This window comes from Schistocerca americana, chromosome 9 (assembly GCF_021461395.2).
Source record: "Schistocerca americana isolate TAMUIC-IGC-003095 chromosome 9, iqSchAmer2.1, whole genome shotgun sequence".
Taxonomy (NCBI): Eukaryota; Metazoa; Arthropoda; class Insecta; order Orthoptera; family Acrididae; genus Schistocerca; species Schistocerca americana.
Window position 1 is genome coordinate 172,852,944 of NC_060127.1, and position 19,080 is coordinate 172,872,023.

At 42.3% G+C, this 19,080-nt stretch overlaps 1 protein-coding gene across 1 annotated transcript in view; it reads right to left on the minus strand.

Annotated features, from left to right (window-relative positions):
* The window catches only part of LOC124551012 (protein crooked neck), a 97,263-nt gene extending 92,260 nt beyond the window's left edge, over positions 1-5,003 (minus strand). The window contains exons 1-4 of the mRNA XM_047125857.1: positions 4,882-5,003; positions 4,657-4,746; positions 4,415-4,569; positions 3,816-4,018 (exon numbers count right to left, since the gene is read on the minus strand). Coding sequence (XP_046981813.1) covers positions 3,816-4,018; positions 4,415-4,569; positions 4,657-4,746; positions 4,882-4,920 — 487 coding nt within the window. The 5' untranslated portion in view covers positions 4,921-5,003. The remainder of the gene's footprint in view (positions 1-3,815; positions 4,019-4,414; positions 4,570-4,656; positions 4,747-4,881) is intronic.
* Between the last annotated feature and the right edge of the window lie 14,077 nt (positions 5,004-19,080).

Below are 19,080 nucleotides of genomic sequence, written 5' to 3' on the forward strand. Positions count from 1 at the left end.
ATGGGGAGTTTACATCTCAGGCATCAGCAGTGTGATCCCTGTGTTGTCAGGGGGCTACCACCAAATGGGTACATGATGGCCCCACCACAATGGGCTGGCTACCATGCTGGATATTGGCCACAGAGAAATCCAATACTATCATGGGGGCAAAAGAGGACGGGAGACAATGGAACAAGATGATATACCCCGAAAAAGTGTCCTCGCCCAAATAGATGAATTGCAGGTGGACAAGAGGTTCAACAAATCAATTTTAAGGGTACTATGAATAACTCATGCACCATGTAAGGCATCCTTTCCCATATGGCCAGCACTTCTGTAGAATTTGGAAAGTGGCAGGTCAAACCATAAAATGGGATCTGAACTTATAGGGCCGAAAATTGTGAGACTCCTTTTAGTTGCCTTTTATGACAGGGAGGGATAGCTAGGGCCTATTCTAACCCCCAGGGGGAGAAGATAATGGGAGCGGAGGATGTGTTGAAAGGATAACTCCAATCTGCATCCTTCGGAGAAGCTAGTGTGGGATAAAAGGTTCTGAATGTGAAGCAAATTGTGTACAGCTTCATGTTGATTCACTGGGTGGTCAGCTTTGTTCTTAACAACAGTTTGGTGGTGGCTCCTCATCCGCAGGTGGACAGCTGATTGCAGTGTTTGGAATATGGTTGGTATATGACATGGTTGCTTTCACAGACCTGTGACAAAATTAGAGTACAGAGTGCTAGATGAATGGAGTGGGCAGGTCTTGCACCTTTATCTGTCACAGGGATCCCTGTAGTGATGGTGTGGGAGTGAGAGTGACATACAGATGGACTACGATATTGTGGAGGCCGGGTGGGCGACAGAACAACACAGACAGGTGGGAAGGATCTCAGATAGGATGACCCTCATTTCGAGGCAGGAGAGAGAGAATCAAATCCACAGCAAAGGATATAATTCAGTTGTTCCAGTCCAGGGTGTTACTGGGTGACGTGAGGGTGTTCCTTTGTAGCTGATTCTTGGGGTAGTGTGAGGACTGGGGGTATGTGAGGATATGGCACAGGAAATCAATTTGTGGACTAGGTTCGGAAGTTATTGCCTGTTGGTGAAGGCCCCTGAGGCCTTCAGCGTACTGGGCAAGGGAGTTCTCGTCACTGCAAATACATCTTCCATGGGTGGCTAGGCTGTATGGTAAGCATTTTTTGGTGTGGAAGGGATGGCAGCTGTCGAAATGCAAGTACTGCTGGTAGTTACTTGGTTTAATGTGGTCAGAGGTGTGGATAGAACCATCAGAGAGATTGAAATTAGTGTTAAGGAAGGTGGCACATTAGGTAGCAGAGGACCAGGTGAAGATGATGGAAGATGAGGTGTTGAGGTTGTGAAGGAATACAGTATCTTGGTTCTGAGTCCAGATCACAAAGATATTATCAATGAACCTGAACCAGAGCTGGCATTGGTAGTTTTGGGAGTCTAAGAAGGTTTCCCCTAAATACGCCATACACTGTTTGGCAGTGGGTCAGGATATAGTTGGTAAAATGTATAAGGAATGAGGTAGTGGGTTTGGGGTCTGACGAATGTTGGGAGAGGTGTCATTCGATAGTGTCAAGGCCATGGGCATGAGCGATGTTGGCGTACAATAACAAGTAGGGATTCAGGAAGCGAAGATTGCTGCAATCTGCCTAATGGTGAAACTTTTTTACAAGACAAAAAGCATGAATGCAAGCTCTATTGCTGCCTTTCACAGCTATGATGTTTTTGTGCACTTAAATCTACATCTTTAATTTATTTGCTTTGCCATTTCTCTGCGCTGTATGCTCGTGTGTTTTATGTTGCCAGACCTCTGTACAGTACTTCCACTTTACTGCTCATTGCTGCAGTGTTTACATCGCGGCTTCCTGTCAGACAGGAAACAACCATGCTCGTTTTTGTGTAACATGATTTGTCATCTTGTACTTGTACTTGTATGAAACCATGCATCATTTACAGAGTTGGGAAAACTCTACTGTGATCAGTGTGCATGCTTACTTCGAGGCCAAAAAAGAACAATGTGCAATTAGTTCCGTATCACAGCCAGTAAAAAGAACTTCTGAACTCTATATTAGTGAAGTACAAAGTAGAGTGAAGCAAAATTACAGTGAAGCAAATTTCAAGAGAATATAGAAAAACTTCATGTCTTATTAATTAAAGAAAAAAAGGAGAGAGACAGAGAGAGAGTTCTGGCAGGCGACAGAAGTTTGGACGAGTTTATACAGGGAGTCACAAGAAGAAAAATTCATGACTTTTATGTGGAAAAGCAGTTTCCAATAGTGACAGCTGTGAAGGAAAAGTTGAAGGTTGAAGTGGATGATTTTCCCAATATGAGTGAAACAACCATTTGGCATGCTATTTGAAAATTGGGTTGCAGATACAAAATTTTCAATGAAAAACCTGTACTGATGAAAAATAATCAGGTAGTAAGAAAAAGAGAAGAATTTTTGTGGAAAATAAGACATGTCCACAACACTGAATGGCCTATTTATTACACTGATGAGAGGTGGTGTGGTATGAATCATTCCAGAATGTTTGGTTGGCAGGAATAAAAAATGCCTTATGCATCAGAAAATGGATATGATTTTCACAGACCAACTGTTCAAAAGTGGAATGGCCGGGAAGGAAAAATTCAAACACCGCTTGGTTCTGGAAAAAGGATTATAATGGGCCCACATTGGGAATGAAGATCGGTTCAAGCAAAATGCTGGCTTATATTTTACTCGTCAAAAGGAGGTGCACAGTATCACACTGAAATGAATGCCACAACAACAAAGAGTGGTTTAGGAGTGCTGTCGAAAAATTACCGAACAGATCTGTGATTGTTTTATATCAGGCTCCATATCACACAATGATAAATTCTACATCACAAAATCCATCTACAAAATGGAGGAAGGATCTATTATTGAATTGCTGGAAAGCAGTAATATAGAGCTTCCATCTAATGCCATATCATATGAGGAATTTACTAAAGCTGACCAACTGGAACATACGCAACTGCACTTCAGGGTGCAGGAATACCTTTTGGAAAGCATATTGTGATCAGTGGACAAGGAAATTAAACTTCTGTGGTTGCCTGTAGGGCACTGCGAACTGAACGCCATTGAACTTATATCGGCATCTGTCAAAAACAAAGTAGCAAAGGAGAACAAGAATTTTAAAATAAATGGTACTTTACAGTTGTGTCACTTTGCTTTGGAATGTGTTTCCCAAAGTGCCTGAAGGAACTCTGCGAGTCACGTACACAAACACAAAAACAATTATCTAGAAAGAGCCCACCATCTTGACACAGCAATAGAAACATAGCTGATCCATGTAGATGAGTAGATGACTGCAATAGCAGCAGCGAGACCTCAGTCGGCAGCGAAAGTGATTAAGACAGACTTTATTTCAGTCATCGTTCTTTAGTGCAAAATTGATTCAAGCAAACTGACTTTTCCATTTACTGTTGACATGTGCTATACAAATTGTGAGCTGCTTGGATATCGAGCTTTTATTTGGAATTTTCCATGTTATTTCTCTCTACTTGCAGCAAAAATTGAAAGCAGCAATGCTGTCCAGGAATGAGACTATGACGTTGCCATTCTTCTCTTATGAACAGGCATTTATGGTACTTTACAACACTGGAGGCATGCTGATGTGAAAAGTACACTCCATCACAACTTCGCATATATTGCAGCTACTACAACAATTGCTTTATGAACTCTTAACTAACAAACACAAAATTCTATGAAGACAGTAGTATACTGCCATGTTTTCATGACTAGAAAAAAAAGCCGTTCTCATAGATCTCTAAAACATGCACACACACGTACCCGCAATGTTCCCCAGCATTTCTTCCATATATGTGTATTTGTACCAAAACTGATTGGCACGAGGTAGTATAGTGACTGCTCTGTCCCAGAGATTGCGCGCATGGTTTACTTGTCTGTTCCGCATTTCCATTTCGGTATACTTCAACCAAAGGGTAATGTTGCGATGATCTACATCCAATGCACGTTCGTAAATGGAGCGTGCTCTGAAAACAAACATTTATGTGAAACATGTGTCTATCAGGATATGAGAGAACAAGTATATTCAAAGTCTTAGAATAACTACTTCGGAGAAGTGTAAAGTAGGCTAATATAAAACTCACATTACAATACATATTTCTACAGACATGTTCATAGGTATTCAAAATTGATACCTACTAATGAAAACTATTTCTTGCAACAATGATGTAATTCACTTGAATGCTGTAAATTAGCACCTAAATTAAAGGCACAAAACATACACGTTGGAAAGAAGCTGTTGAGGGCAGGAAACAGAAGGTATTTTTTTTACACTGTTCTCTGTAAAGAATGTCCTGTGTCACATTTCCCTAACACATGCAACAAACAGGTTGTTTCCTGAAGATAACTCACGACATTGGTACCTTTGGATTTCCTTCTGACTTTCTTCCCATTGTGCGTATTTTATCCAGTTGCTGATAACTGTCCTGTTCTTTCTTAGGCTGTCTTCAAAACCTCTTCGTTTCCTATGCTGGTAATCAGCTAATTCTTCCGGATCAGAGATTTTTTGTTTTGGAGGCTAAGGAAAGAAATTAATGGTTTGTTATTAATACGCACACAGTAGAGAATACCATTTGTCATAATTCAAATTTCGCTGTCGACGTACCGGCGGTAGTATCTCAAGATCCCTTTCCTTCGCTTCACGCAGAAGTTGTTCTGCTGTAATCTGGATTTCTGCTGGTGCTTTATTTTTTACCTGAAACAACAAAACGCATGCTGTACATAAAACAAGTATGTAAACATTGGTTAAACAACTTAAATACCAGACGGTAAATGTGCAGTTTCTCAAATTTATTTTCAAGTAAGTCAAAAACAGATCGAAAACACTCACTTTTGCCACTTTGGGCATTTTCTGTGGTTTGGTTTCCATGTTTTTCTCCGTGACCTACAATACACAAATAACCCCAACAACACTACTCAAGTACTCACTGTCAACAATCTCATAGATTCTACACCTGTATGCCTGTAAGTCAGAGATCACGGCTGTAAGTAGTAGCTATCTGTCAGAGAGATTTAAAGAAGTTTCAAAGATATGACACAACATATATCAAAGCTACAGTGACCGTTAAGGTCGATTTATTTAATATAGTTGAATATGTGCAATGTTGTTTAGAATGTTATCGTTACAGCCAGCGTGAAGTTAACTATTCTCGAATGTCAAGTCCCACTAAAATCTGTATGTTGATATAACCAACGTATTATTTGCACTTCGCACATATTATGTGGATCTGCCGGGAAGGGATGTCACTTCGCTCAAAAGTTATACTATACATGGATCTTCCACATATTTTGCTATCTTTTCGATAATATTCGACACAGAGCATGCTAATACTGATTTGCGTCTCCACATGGTGTGGAGACAAATTGGTCTGCACGTAACAGCACATGCAACAGGGTGCATAAGTTACTGCAAATGAGGTTTTAATGGCGCCCAAGTCGAAACTGGCCAATAGCACACCAAATATATGATAAATTTACAGCTATAATAAACTATGTTTCCTTTTATCCTAGCCTTCTTGCAACGATTTTCCCTAGACTTCTTTCTCACCTATTGTTTTTAGTACTACTCATCGCATCCGTCACTTGACCAGTAGTTCTTTAACTTGTGATAACATTGACTTTAAACTAATTTTTATACTACAAGTTACCTGAACAAATTGCGTGTAAACCAAATAACATTGTAGAACGGCGACCAACCATATGAGACAGAGCAGCTGTTACGATACCGACCTCATATTCGGGACGACGTTGTTCCGTCCAGCAATCCTGATTCAGATTTTCGTGACTCACTTAGGCAAATGACAGGATGGTTCTTTCATGAAGGCCACGGTCGATCACCTGTCGTATTCTCATAGACCACTATCCTGTTCTCATAGACCACCTGCCCCATCCTCAGAAAGTGTTTCACTTGAATTTATTTTGTGTGTTTTATATTTTGAGCTATTGATCAGCGTTGTGTTACCTTGCCAATCCCCATAAAATTGTGAGATAATCCTTGGCTGAATAAAGAGAAATAAATAAAGTTAAGGTATTGTAATTTTTTCTTACCTGTGTTTCCACAATACAGGTTTAATTTCCACACAGTGTCGTGCTCTAAATGCACTCTTTCAGAAACTGGTTTCTCAATTCTATATAAATATTTGATACAACATGGCTTCCTTGTTTCCCTCAGCTCTTCCTGTCTTTGATCATCACGTGTTTTACTTTTTAGATTTCAGGATTCTTTAACTTCTTCTTTGTCATTGTCAGCTTTAATGTTCTACTGCTCAGGATTACCTTCGATTGATTTCAGCATGTGTTTTGTCTAAAGTATGTAACTGTCCATCTGACCTCGTCTTAAATTACGTCTATAAGGCAATGACGTCCGCTACACTTATCATTCGTGTCTATTTCTATGCACTTTTAATTCCCTTACAAAATTTTCTTTTGTTGTAGATCTACAAAAAGATCCACAAACCAGTACTATAAAGCTATCCTGATTTTTTTTCTATTAACAAGGTCAAGTCAGATTTTCTTCATCCAGCATCTCCATTTTCTACCTGTTGTTTGGTCTAGGCCTCCAATAGAATCCAAGATAGGAACCCATGAAAAATCACATTTTTGCGCGGCAGCTTTTTGGCACATGCAGGTACCGTGCACAACGAAACATGATGGTACCAGTATCGTGCATGGTAACAATATGTTCCAATATGCCGTGCACGAAGGCACGATTTTTCAGGCGGTCATATCTCTGGTTCTATTGATACTCAGAAAGATAAAGGGTCAAGTGTATGGATAGCCCTTTGTATACTTATGGGGGCATAGCGTAGCTATCTTACAGTAGGCCAGGAAAATTGAGCAAATCGTTTGGTTCTTTTAGATTTGGTGCGGTCCAGGATGGGCTTTAGATGGCATATAAAATAATATTTTGTTCATGGGTGGTTGCTCGGAAAACTCTTGATTTTTGGTTATGAAAAGTACCTTCTGTGCACATGGCCCCTTCTGTCATTTCTACTCATGGCAAATCGTCGAAATTTTTACCATATGGTCTTGAGATGATGTTCTCCGCAAACCTCCAAACTTTTTGCAATATCGTAATCCGTTACTGTGATCCAGAGGTTCAAAGCTACTGTCCTTACACACATAAAATATGTAGGCGTAAATGTAGTTTTAAATGACTAATGAAGACATGGTAAAGATTCTTGGGGCATCACTAGGGTTCTTAGTCGACCAAACTATGTTTTTAGTCAGCCTTTTTTCACCAATAAAATTTTTTTACGCACTGTTAGTGTATAATGGGCACATTACAACTATACAACCTAAGTGGTACCGTACTGCAGTGACAAAAAACGGGCGAAGAACTTAAAATTATGAACAAAAATTATCGAATACTGGGAAGACTCCAAATTCAGTAAAACATTTGTAATAAAATTTTTACTTTTTTAAAATACAAATCGAAAGCCTGGTGCTTTCAGTAAATTGCAATCGACGAGCGAAGCATCCCAAAAAAATGTAAATGAAACGATATGGTGTTAACCATTACTCTAATTTGTTGTTCATATGTGTCAAATTATATAAATGGGTAGAAGTACATAAATAAACTGCCAAACTTTACTGGCGTATAGAATTCACATCATGAGGGATATTCAATAAGAAATGGTTCATATGGCTCTGAGCACTATTGGTCTTAACATCTGAGGTCATCAGTCCACTAGAACTTAGAACTACTTAAACCTAACTAACCTAAGGACATCACACACATCCATGCCCGAGACAGGATTCGAACCTGCGACCGTAGGAGTCGCGCGGTTCCGGACTGAAGCACCTGAAACCATGGCCACCAATAAGAAATACAACACCTTTTTTTCTCAGTTAATTTTGGTTGAACCAATTGTGAAATTCGTTGTGGGACATCCTAGAATATTCCCACTTGAGCCCCTACGGTTCCATGAAGTAGCAATAGGTGGCAGCCCTATATGTGGCCTTCAAAATGGCATCTGTAATGGCATAGCGTTCAAAGCAGAGAGCAATCATTGAGTTTCTTTTGGCAGAAAACCAGGGCCTTGTAGATATTCATAGGTTAGATTAGGTTAGTGTTGTTTAACGTCCCGTCGACAACGAGGTCATTAGAGACGGAGCGCAAGCTCGGGTTAGGGAAGGATGGGGAAGGAAATCGGCCGTGCCCTTTCAAAGGAACCATCCCGGCATTTGCCTGAAACGATTTAGGGAAATCACGGAAAACCTAAATCAGGATGGCTGGAGACGGGATTGAACCGTCGTCCTCCCGAATGCGAGTCCAGTGTGCTAACCACTGCGCCACCTTGCTCCGTATATTCATAGGCATTTGCTGAATGTCTGTGGAGACCTGATAGCAAACAGAAGGACGGTGAGTCATTGGATGAGGCGTCTGTCACCATCGCAACAAGGCCGCACAAAAACTGTACAATCTCCCATTTGCACAGTTGTGACTCCTGCAATGTTGGAACATGTGAACACTCTCATTCGAGGTGATCAATGGATCACAAACACCTCACAGCTCAAATGGAAGTGTGTGTTGGTAATGCTGACACACTCCTCCACCAGGTGGGATACTCAAAGGTGTTTGCCCACTGGGTTCCTTGCTGCCTAACAGAAGACCATAAAGAATAAGGAAGGACTATCTGTGTGGAGTTGCATGTGCATTTTGAGACTGATCTTCACATTTTTTTGTCGATCATCATCACAAACTATGAAACACGGGTTCATCACTTTGAACTGGAAACAAAATGTTAATCCATGGAGTAACGCCACACCACCCCTCCTCTGAAGAAAATGTTCAAAGCCATACCCTCTGCTGATAAAGGGCACGATGACGGTCTTCTGGGACTCTTCTTCCTCCTGGTACAATGATCGACTGAAGTGTATTGTGCTACCCTGAGGAAATAAAGAAACGACTTCAGTGTGTTCGTCACTACAAAAATGCAAACAAACTTCTCCTTCACAATGACAATGCAAGGCCTTAAGCAAGTCTGCACACTCAAGAGGAGCTCACGAAACTTCACTGGGCTGTACTTCCTCATCCACCTTCCAGGCCAGATCTTGCACCATCTGATTTCCATCCGTTTGTCCCAATGAAGGGCACGCTTCCCGGGAAGCCGTATGCAGATGATGAGGAAGTTATTGATGTACCAACACATTGGCTCCGACGTCCAACAGTAGAGTGGTACCGTGTGGGCATACAGGCCGTCCCAGTAAGGTGGTGAAAGACCCTTCCATTGAATGGAGATTATGTTGAAAAAATACGTTTTTTAGCCAAAAGGGTGGGAAATAGTATGGTGTATCGGAATCCTCAACAAAACGAACCTGCTTTCAGAAAAAAATGTGCTTTATTAATTATTGAACACCTCTCATACTATGTAGTACAGTTATAAAATTATTAAGGTCTATAGTTGTGATGATTTCCCATGTTATTACATAGGTCAAACGGGCAGAGCTATAGCAGTAACATTTAAGGAACATCTTCCAATAAAGGGCGTAGGAACACGGGGGTCAGCCTTTGCGGAACATCTGGTGCAAATGGCTCATTCACCTAAACCTTTACGTGACATAGAGCTACTTCATCATGAAGTTATGGGCTTGAAAAGCTTGAGGAACTACAAATTTATGCACAATTAATTACAGATAGAGACAATTTACTGAACGATCAACTGTATCTAAAAGATAGGGCATACTTCGAAGGCTTCCAGCCTATATTAGGTTTACAATGATTCATAATGCATGTGACCATTGCAGTTTCTGTAATAATAGAACCTTTCCTGCAGATGTTCATACGAGATTTGTTGGTCAGTTTATAAGGCTCTGTAGTAGAATGTAAAACATAGTCATGCTGGATACTGTAATTAACTTACAATAGTAAAGTGTAAAATTAATTCATAGCAAAAATGTTATCTGACACGTGCGTAATAAGAGTTTGATTCTATATGTCTCGCGCATGCGCACCGCCCTCTGTGAGGCAGACCACGAAACCCTCGCGGTCCGCAGTCTCTAGTCACACGAAGAGGCCCATACAACGGGCTTAAAGTGAATTTGCTACAGCTTGTTTAATAGAAGTGACAAAACCTTATGGTTATGCATCAAGTTTTATAAAGTTAACTTAGGACGTGGCAAACATTTAAATAATATTTTATGTAAGGTCTACACTTTGCATCCTGTAGGATGACCATATCTAATATAATTTACTAGCACATTATAATATTAACTTTTTGCAGGTTCTGAAGAAGACGTTATTACTAACGTTAAAACCTGGTAAACGATAAAGTTAACCTGCAACTGTAGGCTGTATTTTCTTATATAAATAATATCAGTTGCTGTCGCTGCATAAAAATGTTAAAAATTATGTAATTTATAGGTACATTGCATGAGATTTCAGTTACACTAAAAAGTGGAAAACAAACAAACATTGTATAAAGCTTCTGTCGTTATTCATTTCTAACACAGGATTACACTAAAGATTCTCATACTCATAACAAAGAAAGCACACTGTTATTTAATACAAAGCCATTACAATAGGAGTACATCTTTGGATTCAAAACCCATTTGACAATCCAAAGGTGAAAGATTGTGCAAGTAGTCTAGGTCAATCGGCAGCGACGTGGGAAGGTGCGTGGATTATTGGTGGAGGTAACATGGAGACGGAATGGTTGTCCATGTACCTCTGTGTGAAGACAGTGGATGTGTTGTTGACACTGAGAGGAGATGGCATGCAGCTGATACTCATGAAGATCTGCCAGCATGTGGAAGGGGCAACTGAAGTGTAAATGTATGGTGGCATCAGAGGTTGTACTGGGTCATCGCCAGAGGCGGGTGGTGCCACTGATGATACATGTCTAGAGGGTGTAGATGTGGGGCCTTAGTGGTGATAATACCATCAGGAGAAAAGCAGGAGGAGAGAGAAATGCTTTCAGTGCCTTGTGGTAACATAACTGCTTTGTGGAAATGACAGGTGGTAAAGCCGTCCGAGGTCTGAATGTTGTTCATCAATGGAAAGGTCATTGCCAATCAACTTGATGTTGAGGTCTTCAGGGAGAAAGCCGTGGACATCAAATCAGGTTGGAGGTACATCGGCAGCAGTGGGAGGGTTGTTGGATGAAGTAGTGGGGCGAGCTTGGCAGGAATCCTCAATTGATAAAACTTTTTGCAGTGTCCACACCAGCGTAAGATGGTTAATGGACGCTATCATGGGTTTCCTGTATAGCAGTATCTCAAAGGTACAATTGTCCCTTTGAATTACATTGTGAGGTGCAATGCTGCTCATAATGTGTTGTCACATAACATCACAATCTTTGGGACCTTTATGAATGAAAACTTCATACGTTAAGTGCAGAACAGGGGGAGGTATTCGAAGGTGAGCGGTGTCTTGCTTAGCTCGTGAGACTAGTTCAGACAGATTCTTTGGGCACAATTCTGCATGCAGGGGTAGGGCTTCACAGCATAGAATTTCAGCAAGCGAGGCTCCCAAATGTGTTTGTGCGCCATATGGGCTCCCAAAAGTGTGCAAGGTAATGCCTGTGTCCATAGTCCACAGTGGCACATGAGAGCAGCCTTTAATGTGTGTTCCCACCTCTTAGTGAGTCCATTGCTCTGTGGGTGATATACAGTCATTCTAAATTGCTGGGGGCTTACCATGTTGCACAGTTTAAGGAAGAGGGTGGATTCAAACTACTGACTCTGCTCAGTTGCGATAGACATGGGACAATCAAAGTGTGAAATCCACACGTCAATAAAGGCTTTGGTGGTGGACTCAGCTGTTGTATCCTTAAGTCCTACTGCTTCTCATCGCTGCGTGATGTAGTCAATACGAATAGAATATAGTGATGGTCATTGAAGATGGGTAGGGATGCCAAAAAGTCAACATGCACATGTTGAAAACTTCCTTTTGGGGTTTCAAAGCATCAGTGAGCTTGTTGTGCTTCACGTGACGCTTTGGTCTTTTGGCATGGGACGCAGACATGAGATCAAATCTTGCAGTCCTCCTCCGCACTAGGCCATATGAGATGGTCTGCTATTAGGCATGTATTTGGACATACACCAGGGTATGCCACACTATTTAACTAGTCAAAGATGATGTGGCAGAACAGATGGGAAATAAGAAGTTGTGACCATTTTTGCAAAATGTCGCAGAGGACTGAACAGGTGTCACCTGGGATAAATCGTTTGATCGTAGGTTAGTGGAGGGGTCATGGAGAAGAGCTTGTAATTGCTGATCTTGCTGCTGCATTTTGGCAAACTGTTTGTAGTCAAACTGGAATGACTTGGCATTGATGCTCAAGAAGTAATCTGCCACAACATTTTCCACACCTTTTAGTTGACGTATGTCGGTGGTGAACTGTACAATGTAATCCAAGTGCCGAAAGTGTCAGGTGTAAGGGTCCTTTGGCATGTTTCAGGAAGTCAGCAAGCAGATGGTGGTCTGTATAAAAAATCAGAGGACATTCTTTGATGTCTTGCCAGAAGTGACGTACTGTTTCGTAGACTGCTAGTAGCTCTCAACTGTACGCTTACCACTTGCACAGCAAAGATGAGAACTTGCACAAGAAAATCTCAACTTCTTGTTGCAGGACAGTGCCAATAACAGAACCACTTGTGTCAGCAGTTGTGATGAGCTGAGAGTCAGGGAGGGTGTGCACCAATGTATGGTAATGGCTGGGACAAAACAGTCTTTAATGTGCTTGAAAACATACTGCATCTCTGTCATCCATGTGAGTTTGCATTTCCCAGAAGTGTTCTTGCTGGTGAGGGATTGAGTGAGTGTTGCCTCTGACAAAAATTTACCAAGCCTAAACACTGGCATAGTTCTTGTAGTCCTGTGGCAATGGTAGTTGTTGTACGGTCTATGTGCTGTGGTGTACAGTGAAGTCCAGGAGCGCTTACTGCCTGACCAAGGAAAATGACTTCCTTTTGTCAGAGTTGGCATTTATCCTTTTTGATCACAACTCTGCCGACAGGAAGCATGTTGAGAAATTGTGTGAGATGCAAGTTATGGGAGCCATCATCTGGAGTGAAAATTAGGATATCCTCCAGACAGGCATAACAGAACAGAACAGAAACTTGATAGTATGTCATCAATAGAGTGCTTCCATATTTGAGAGCACTTTTGTTAAGTCCATATGACATAAACTCAAACAAGCTAAAAGACATAATAAATAATAGCAATTTTGTGATTATTATCTGGGCACACAGGGATTTCCAGGTATGCTGTTTTGCAGTCAATGACATTAAATGCAGAGGTGTTTACCAAATAATGAGTGAAATCCTGGATATTCAGAACTGGGTAGTTGTCCAGTATAGTCCGAGTGTTGGGAACTCTTCAGTCACCACACAACCATAGATCCATCTTTTTTGGAAACTGATTTCATGGGTGAAACCCAGGAACTGTTGGAGATCGTGTAATGCCCACTTGTAGGAGTTCATCTACTGCTGCTTTGGCAATCTGGAGTAAATCTGTCAGCAGTCTATATGGTTGGTGGTGTTGTGATAATCTTGTAAACTGTTCCATTTTTAATGGTTCACTGCACAGGCTAGTCTTGCAGGGAAGGGCATGGAGACATGCTGAGGGGGGGGGGGGGGGGGGTCAGTAGATCAGTGTTGTGGCTGTTGCTGCAACTGACGAAAGAACCTTGGAGGTTATGATGGTGCATCAAGGCCAATGTGTCACCAGAATTGAACAGAGGCAGTAAACATAGCTGCTCAAGATACCATGTGGAGTTATTGCTCAGTGTCATGAATTCTGCACTGAATAGTGTGATGTCATGCTGCAGGTGGATATTCATCACATGTGTTGAAGGAGAGCTGTTGTACTTGCTGATACGGTCCACGGTGAAAGCAGTCCTGAAAGTACTGATGACCATCAAGCATTGCCATGGGTGGTGGAAGATGACGTATAAAGTGGGTGGCTCCATTGTATCGAGCTGCTGAGGGGGCATGGTTAATGATACCTGTGACAGGTTGGCTGCTAGCAGTGTGAGCCAAAATGCTGTCATGCAGATCAAGAAGCAAATGAAAGTCTTGAAGGAAGTCTGTGCCGAGCGCTGGCTCGCCAACATTGGAGACAATGAATTTCCAGGCAAAAAGTCATCAAAACTAAGGTCCAGAATGCAGGGTTGAGATCCACAAACTTGGGCTGTTGAGTCGTTTGCTGCATGTGGTTGGATGGCTGAGGATGCAGGCATCAGGAATGAAGAAGAGGGTGGCGAAGTACTTACTTCCAAGCTGGAGTCTACTAGGAAGTGTTGGCTGCTGGCACTGCCAAAGCACTCACTTCCAAGCTTGAGTCTACTAGGAATTGTTGACCACTGATGCGTTCATGAATGAAGAGTCTGTTGTTAGTGATGAGAGGGAGATGGTAGAGAGCTGGCATTGCCATTCAGAGTGTCTAGGTGACTTAGTTATCCTGCACGGTCTGATGTGCCTCCCACAAACTGTGCACTGCATCTGAGAAGTCACACAGAGACTGCACTTGTGTGCAGATTTACCAAATTGTGTGTGGTACCAGCAGATGCAGTTCTGTGTAGACATGGACATGACATGAACGGGGATGTTCTGTGCACACACAACATGGCAGGTGATTGTAGTGGGTTTGTTGTAGTGGCACAAAGGTCTTTGCTCCAGCTGGGCACAGTGACATCAGGGTTGACAGGGACTGAGCGAGTTTGGCTCTGCTCTTGGTAGGTGGGGGGATGGCTCAGCTCCTACTGTACTTGCAAGTCATGTTTGACACTATTGTTGACGGCATTGTTAATAAATTGTCAGTGTTGCATTATGTAAAATATCCTGTCCACAAGTTTAGGTTGCACATGTAATGGCTCTTGCTTGTGGGCAAACATGGCCAGTTGCATTAGTGTGTCCATACAAAATGATCAAGCATGAAGCGTAATCTGATTTGAGTGTGTAACCAACGCCATAGTCACGATGGAGTCCTGACCTTTAAATCTTCGTCATAGATGATGTGGTGTAATAATTGGGTAGCAGGAGAAGCAGCTAAGGAGTGTTGTTTTAGTTAATTTGTATTTATTGCCTGAGGGTGGGGCAAGGATGATATCATTGACTGTATCCGTGTGTTCATTCAAGTAACTAATCAGTGTGACAAATTTTGTGCTGTCACTCATAATATTGCTCAAAGCAAAAATGTTGTCCATAATGACAGAGCACATGCTGCATTGATATGGCCAAAAAGATGACAACTTAAGATAAGCCCCAGTCCAGTAGGTTGTCATAGTGGCATCTGTACAGAAAGAACTGCTGTGTTATTTGGCTCTGTGCATGGCACGATTTGGTGCTCATTAGGAAAGTCAGAAGATAATGCAGCTGGTTGCATGAAGCCCACAGAAAATGAGTTTGCATGGATGACACTTCAGTCAAAGCATGCAAACATGTATCCAATCAACTGGATCAATGTGCCTGGAAAGTAGCACAGTTTGGGAGCGAAGTGGAGTCCACTGAGAAATCGCAGAGTAAGCTGTCCAATGCAGTCCATTGTTCAGTACCACTATTCACTGTCTGAGCATTGTCATGTAGAGTTTCACTATCACTTTTGATAACGTGAGGTGCATGGAGGATATTGTCCATTATCCCGGGCACCATAGCATGAAAACTGCTGCCTGGAAACATCAATTGTGCAGCACAATGGGGATACTTCAGCAGCATTGTAGTTGCGCGATAACCACAAATTTCTTGAATAAAATGTGAACACTGTTCTCATAGGTCATCAATGTAGTGCTCCACTACAGGTGTGATGTAGGATGTGTAGTAACACAGCCCATAACTGAGCACACGCACTTTCATTTAATACTACATTGTTCCAATAGTGATACATCTGTTCATTCAGAAAGCATACAACTGTCAAAGACTGCATGTGTGGTCCCCAGTGATTACCAGTGATGTTCTTTGTAGTTGTGGAGTTCCCACACTATGTTAAGTTTTGTGATGGAAACTCTCTTACAGAAATCTGAGTGTAAGCCACATATTTCTTACATTTTTATAGCAGTTTAAATTACCTTCTATTTCATATACTTATGGCAGTATTTAGTGGCTCTGAAGTTAGTGTGCACAGCAGTGAAAATTACCTTCTATTTGCTATGCATAGCATAGATTCCATTGGCTTCAAATACATATATTTGACTCCTGTTGACTTGTTTGGACTCAGATATGCACAGCTGTCGAAAACTTTGATCACTTTTTTCTACCAAATTAAATTCCTCCCCCTCTTCTGTCATTCTTTGGGATAGTTGCTCTGTATCATAACAGGCCTTTGATGCAGTATTCACAATCATCTAGCCTTAACAGAAGATTTTCAGCTGCACGCTCTCTTACAATTCTATGGAGTTACATTTAATCATCCTGTGCATCACTTTGATTTATTGTATGACTATCTCTTTCTTTCTCATCTATACTGGCTTAGCCTGCTGGCATTTTCTGTTAGTTTCACTTCTATGCAACCTGTGTAGCTAGTTTAATGCTGTTGTATAGCTAATTTCTTATATTGCTCTTAGCATTCTTGTATTTTCTTTTTTTGTTGATAAGTTGGAGGACTTCTTCAGTTATCTGTGGCTCTTGTAACCCTGTTGCTGCTGTAAGTATGATGTCCTGCTCTGCCTTAAACATTTTCTTTTTTGGTACATGATGCTCGGCGAATAGTAATTCAGTCACTATGATACTCATAAATATTCTGCAGTTATCTACACTCCTGGAAATGGAAAAAAGAACACATTGACACCGGTGTGTCAGACCCACCATACTTGCTCCGGACACTGCGAGAGGGCTGTACAAGCAATGATCACACGCACAGCACAGCGGACACACCAGGAACCGCGGTGTTGGCCGTCGAATGGCGCTAGCTGCGCAGCATTTGTGCACCGCCGCCGTCAGTGTCAGCCAGTTTGCCGTGGCATACGGAGCTCCATCGCAGTCTTTAACACTGGTAGCATGCCGCGACAGCGTGGACGTGAACCGTATGTGCAGTTGACGGACTTTGAGCGAGGGCGTATAGTGGGCATGCGGGAGGCCGGGTGGACGTACCGCCGAATTGCTCAACACGTGGGGCGTGAGGTCTCTACAGTACATCGATGTTGTCGCCAGTGGTCGGCGGAAGGTGCACGTGCCCATCGACCTGGGACCGGACCGCAGCGACGCACGGATGCACGCCAAGACCATAGGATCCTACGCAGTGCCGTAGGGGACCGCACCGCCACTTCCCAGCAAATTAGGGACACTGTTGCTCCTGGGGTATCGGCGAGGACCATTCGCAACCGTCTCCATGAAGCTGGGCTACGGTCCCGCACACCGTTAGGCCGTCTTCCGCTCACGCCCCAACATCGTGCAGCCCGACCTCCAGTGGTGTTGCGACAGGCGTGAATGGAGGGACGAATGGAGACGTGTCGTCTTCAGCGATGAGAGTCGCTTCTGCCTTGGTGCCAATGATGGTCGTATGCGTGTTTGGCGCCGTGCAGGTGAGCGCCACAATCAGGACTGCATATGACCGAGGCACACAGGGCCAACACCCGGCATCATGGTGTGGGGAGCGATCTCCTACACTGGCCGTACACCACTGGTGATCGTCGAGGGGACACTGAATAGTGCACGGTACATCCAAACCGTCATCGAACCCATCGTTCTACCATTCCTAGACCGGCAAGGGAACTTGCTGTTCCAACAGGACAATGCACGTCCGCATGTATCCCGTGCCACCCAACGTGCTCTAGAAGGTGTAAGTCAACTACCCTGGCCAGCAAGATCTCCGGATCTGTCCCCCATTGAGCATGTTTGGGACTGGATGAAGCGTCGTCTCACGCGGTCTGCACGTCCAGCACGAACGCTGGTCCAACTGAGGCGCCAGGTGGAAATGGCATGGCAAGCCGTTCCACAGGACTACATCCAGCATCTCTACGATCGTCTCCATGGGACAATAGCAGCCTGCATTGCTGTGAAAGGTGGATATACGCTATACTAGTGCCAACATTGTGCATGCTCTGTTGCCTGTGTCTATGTGCCTGTGGTTCTGTCAGTGTGATCATGTGATGTATCTGACCCCAGGAATGTGTCAATAAAGTTTCCCCTTCCTGGGACAATGAATTCACGGTGTTCTTATTTCAATTTCCAGGAGTGTATATTCCTATTTATAATTATACCGAAACCTCTCACACTATTCTCTAATGCCATTGTTAATTGTCTGTTGAGAAATCCCTGTCCCTTTCCATTTCAGTCCACTACTTCCATCATGTCTAAGTCTAACCTGCTCACACTATTTTCAGATTCTCCAATTTCCCTAAAATATTCATTCATTCTTTGAATATTCCAGTACTTCAATACTCAGAATGTTGACTTTATCCATCTTATTCCTGACAATATCCTCCCAGGCAGTTGGCACCCACAGATCTGAACAGTGGAACTAGTTTACTTTAATTTTGGACGGGAATTGTGCACCATGAAAAAATTTTAGAAGACTGTGTATCCTATGAGTAAACTTTTTGTGTCCTTAAAGTGATTCTCACTATTTTCCACATCCTCATACCACTGAAAAATCTGCAAAGAACAGTGAATACTAGTAGCAGTACTTTTTATATTTTACTAGTGACCCCTCTGGCTTCACATAACTAGCACTAGTTACCTATGGCCAGATGACTCCTCTGATGTAGTAAATTATATAAACAAACCTTCCTTTGGAATGAATTTGTCTATTAGCGGAAACTATATCAAAATCCGTATTGTAGTTCCTGACATTAGCCTTCACATACAGGCAGAAAAATACGGTGGGTTGCCTTAATTTATCACATGTAGTGATTTAACAAGAAACCTGATATACATTTATGTTCAGTGTCATGTGTAGTGGGTAACCTTCCACTAGGTGAAATTGCACCTATTACCCACTGGTCTTAGAGAAATTTTTGTATATCTTTGAATGATTAAGCCCTGATTATATGCTGGCACATCATCCACCCTGTCAAATCATGGATACTTGCCTAACGAAAAGTAGAAGATACCTATACTCTTCTATGCATATTATCATATCTAGATTTAT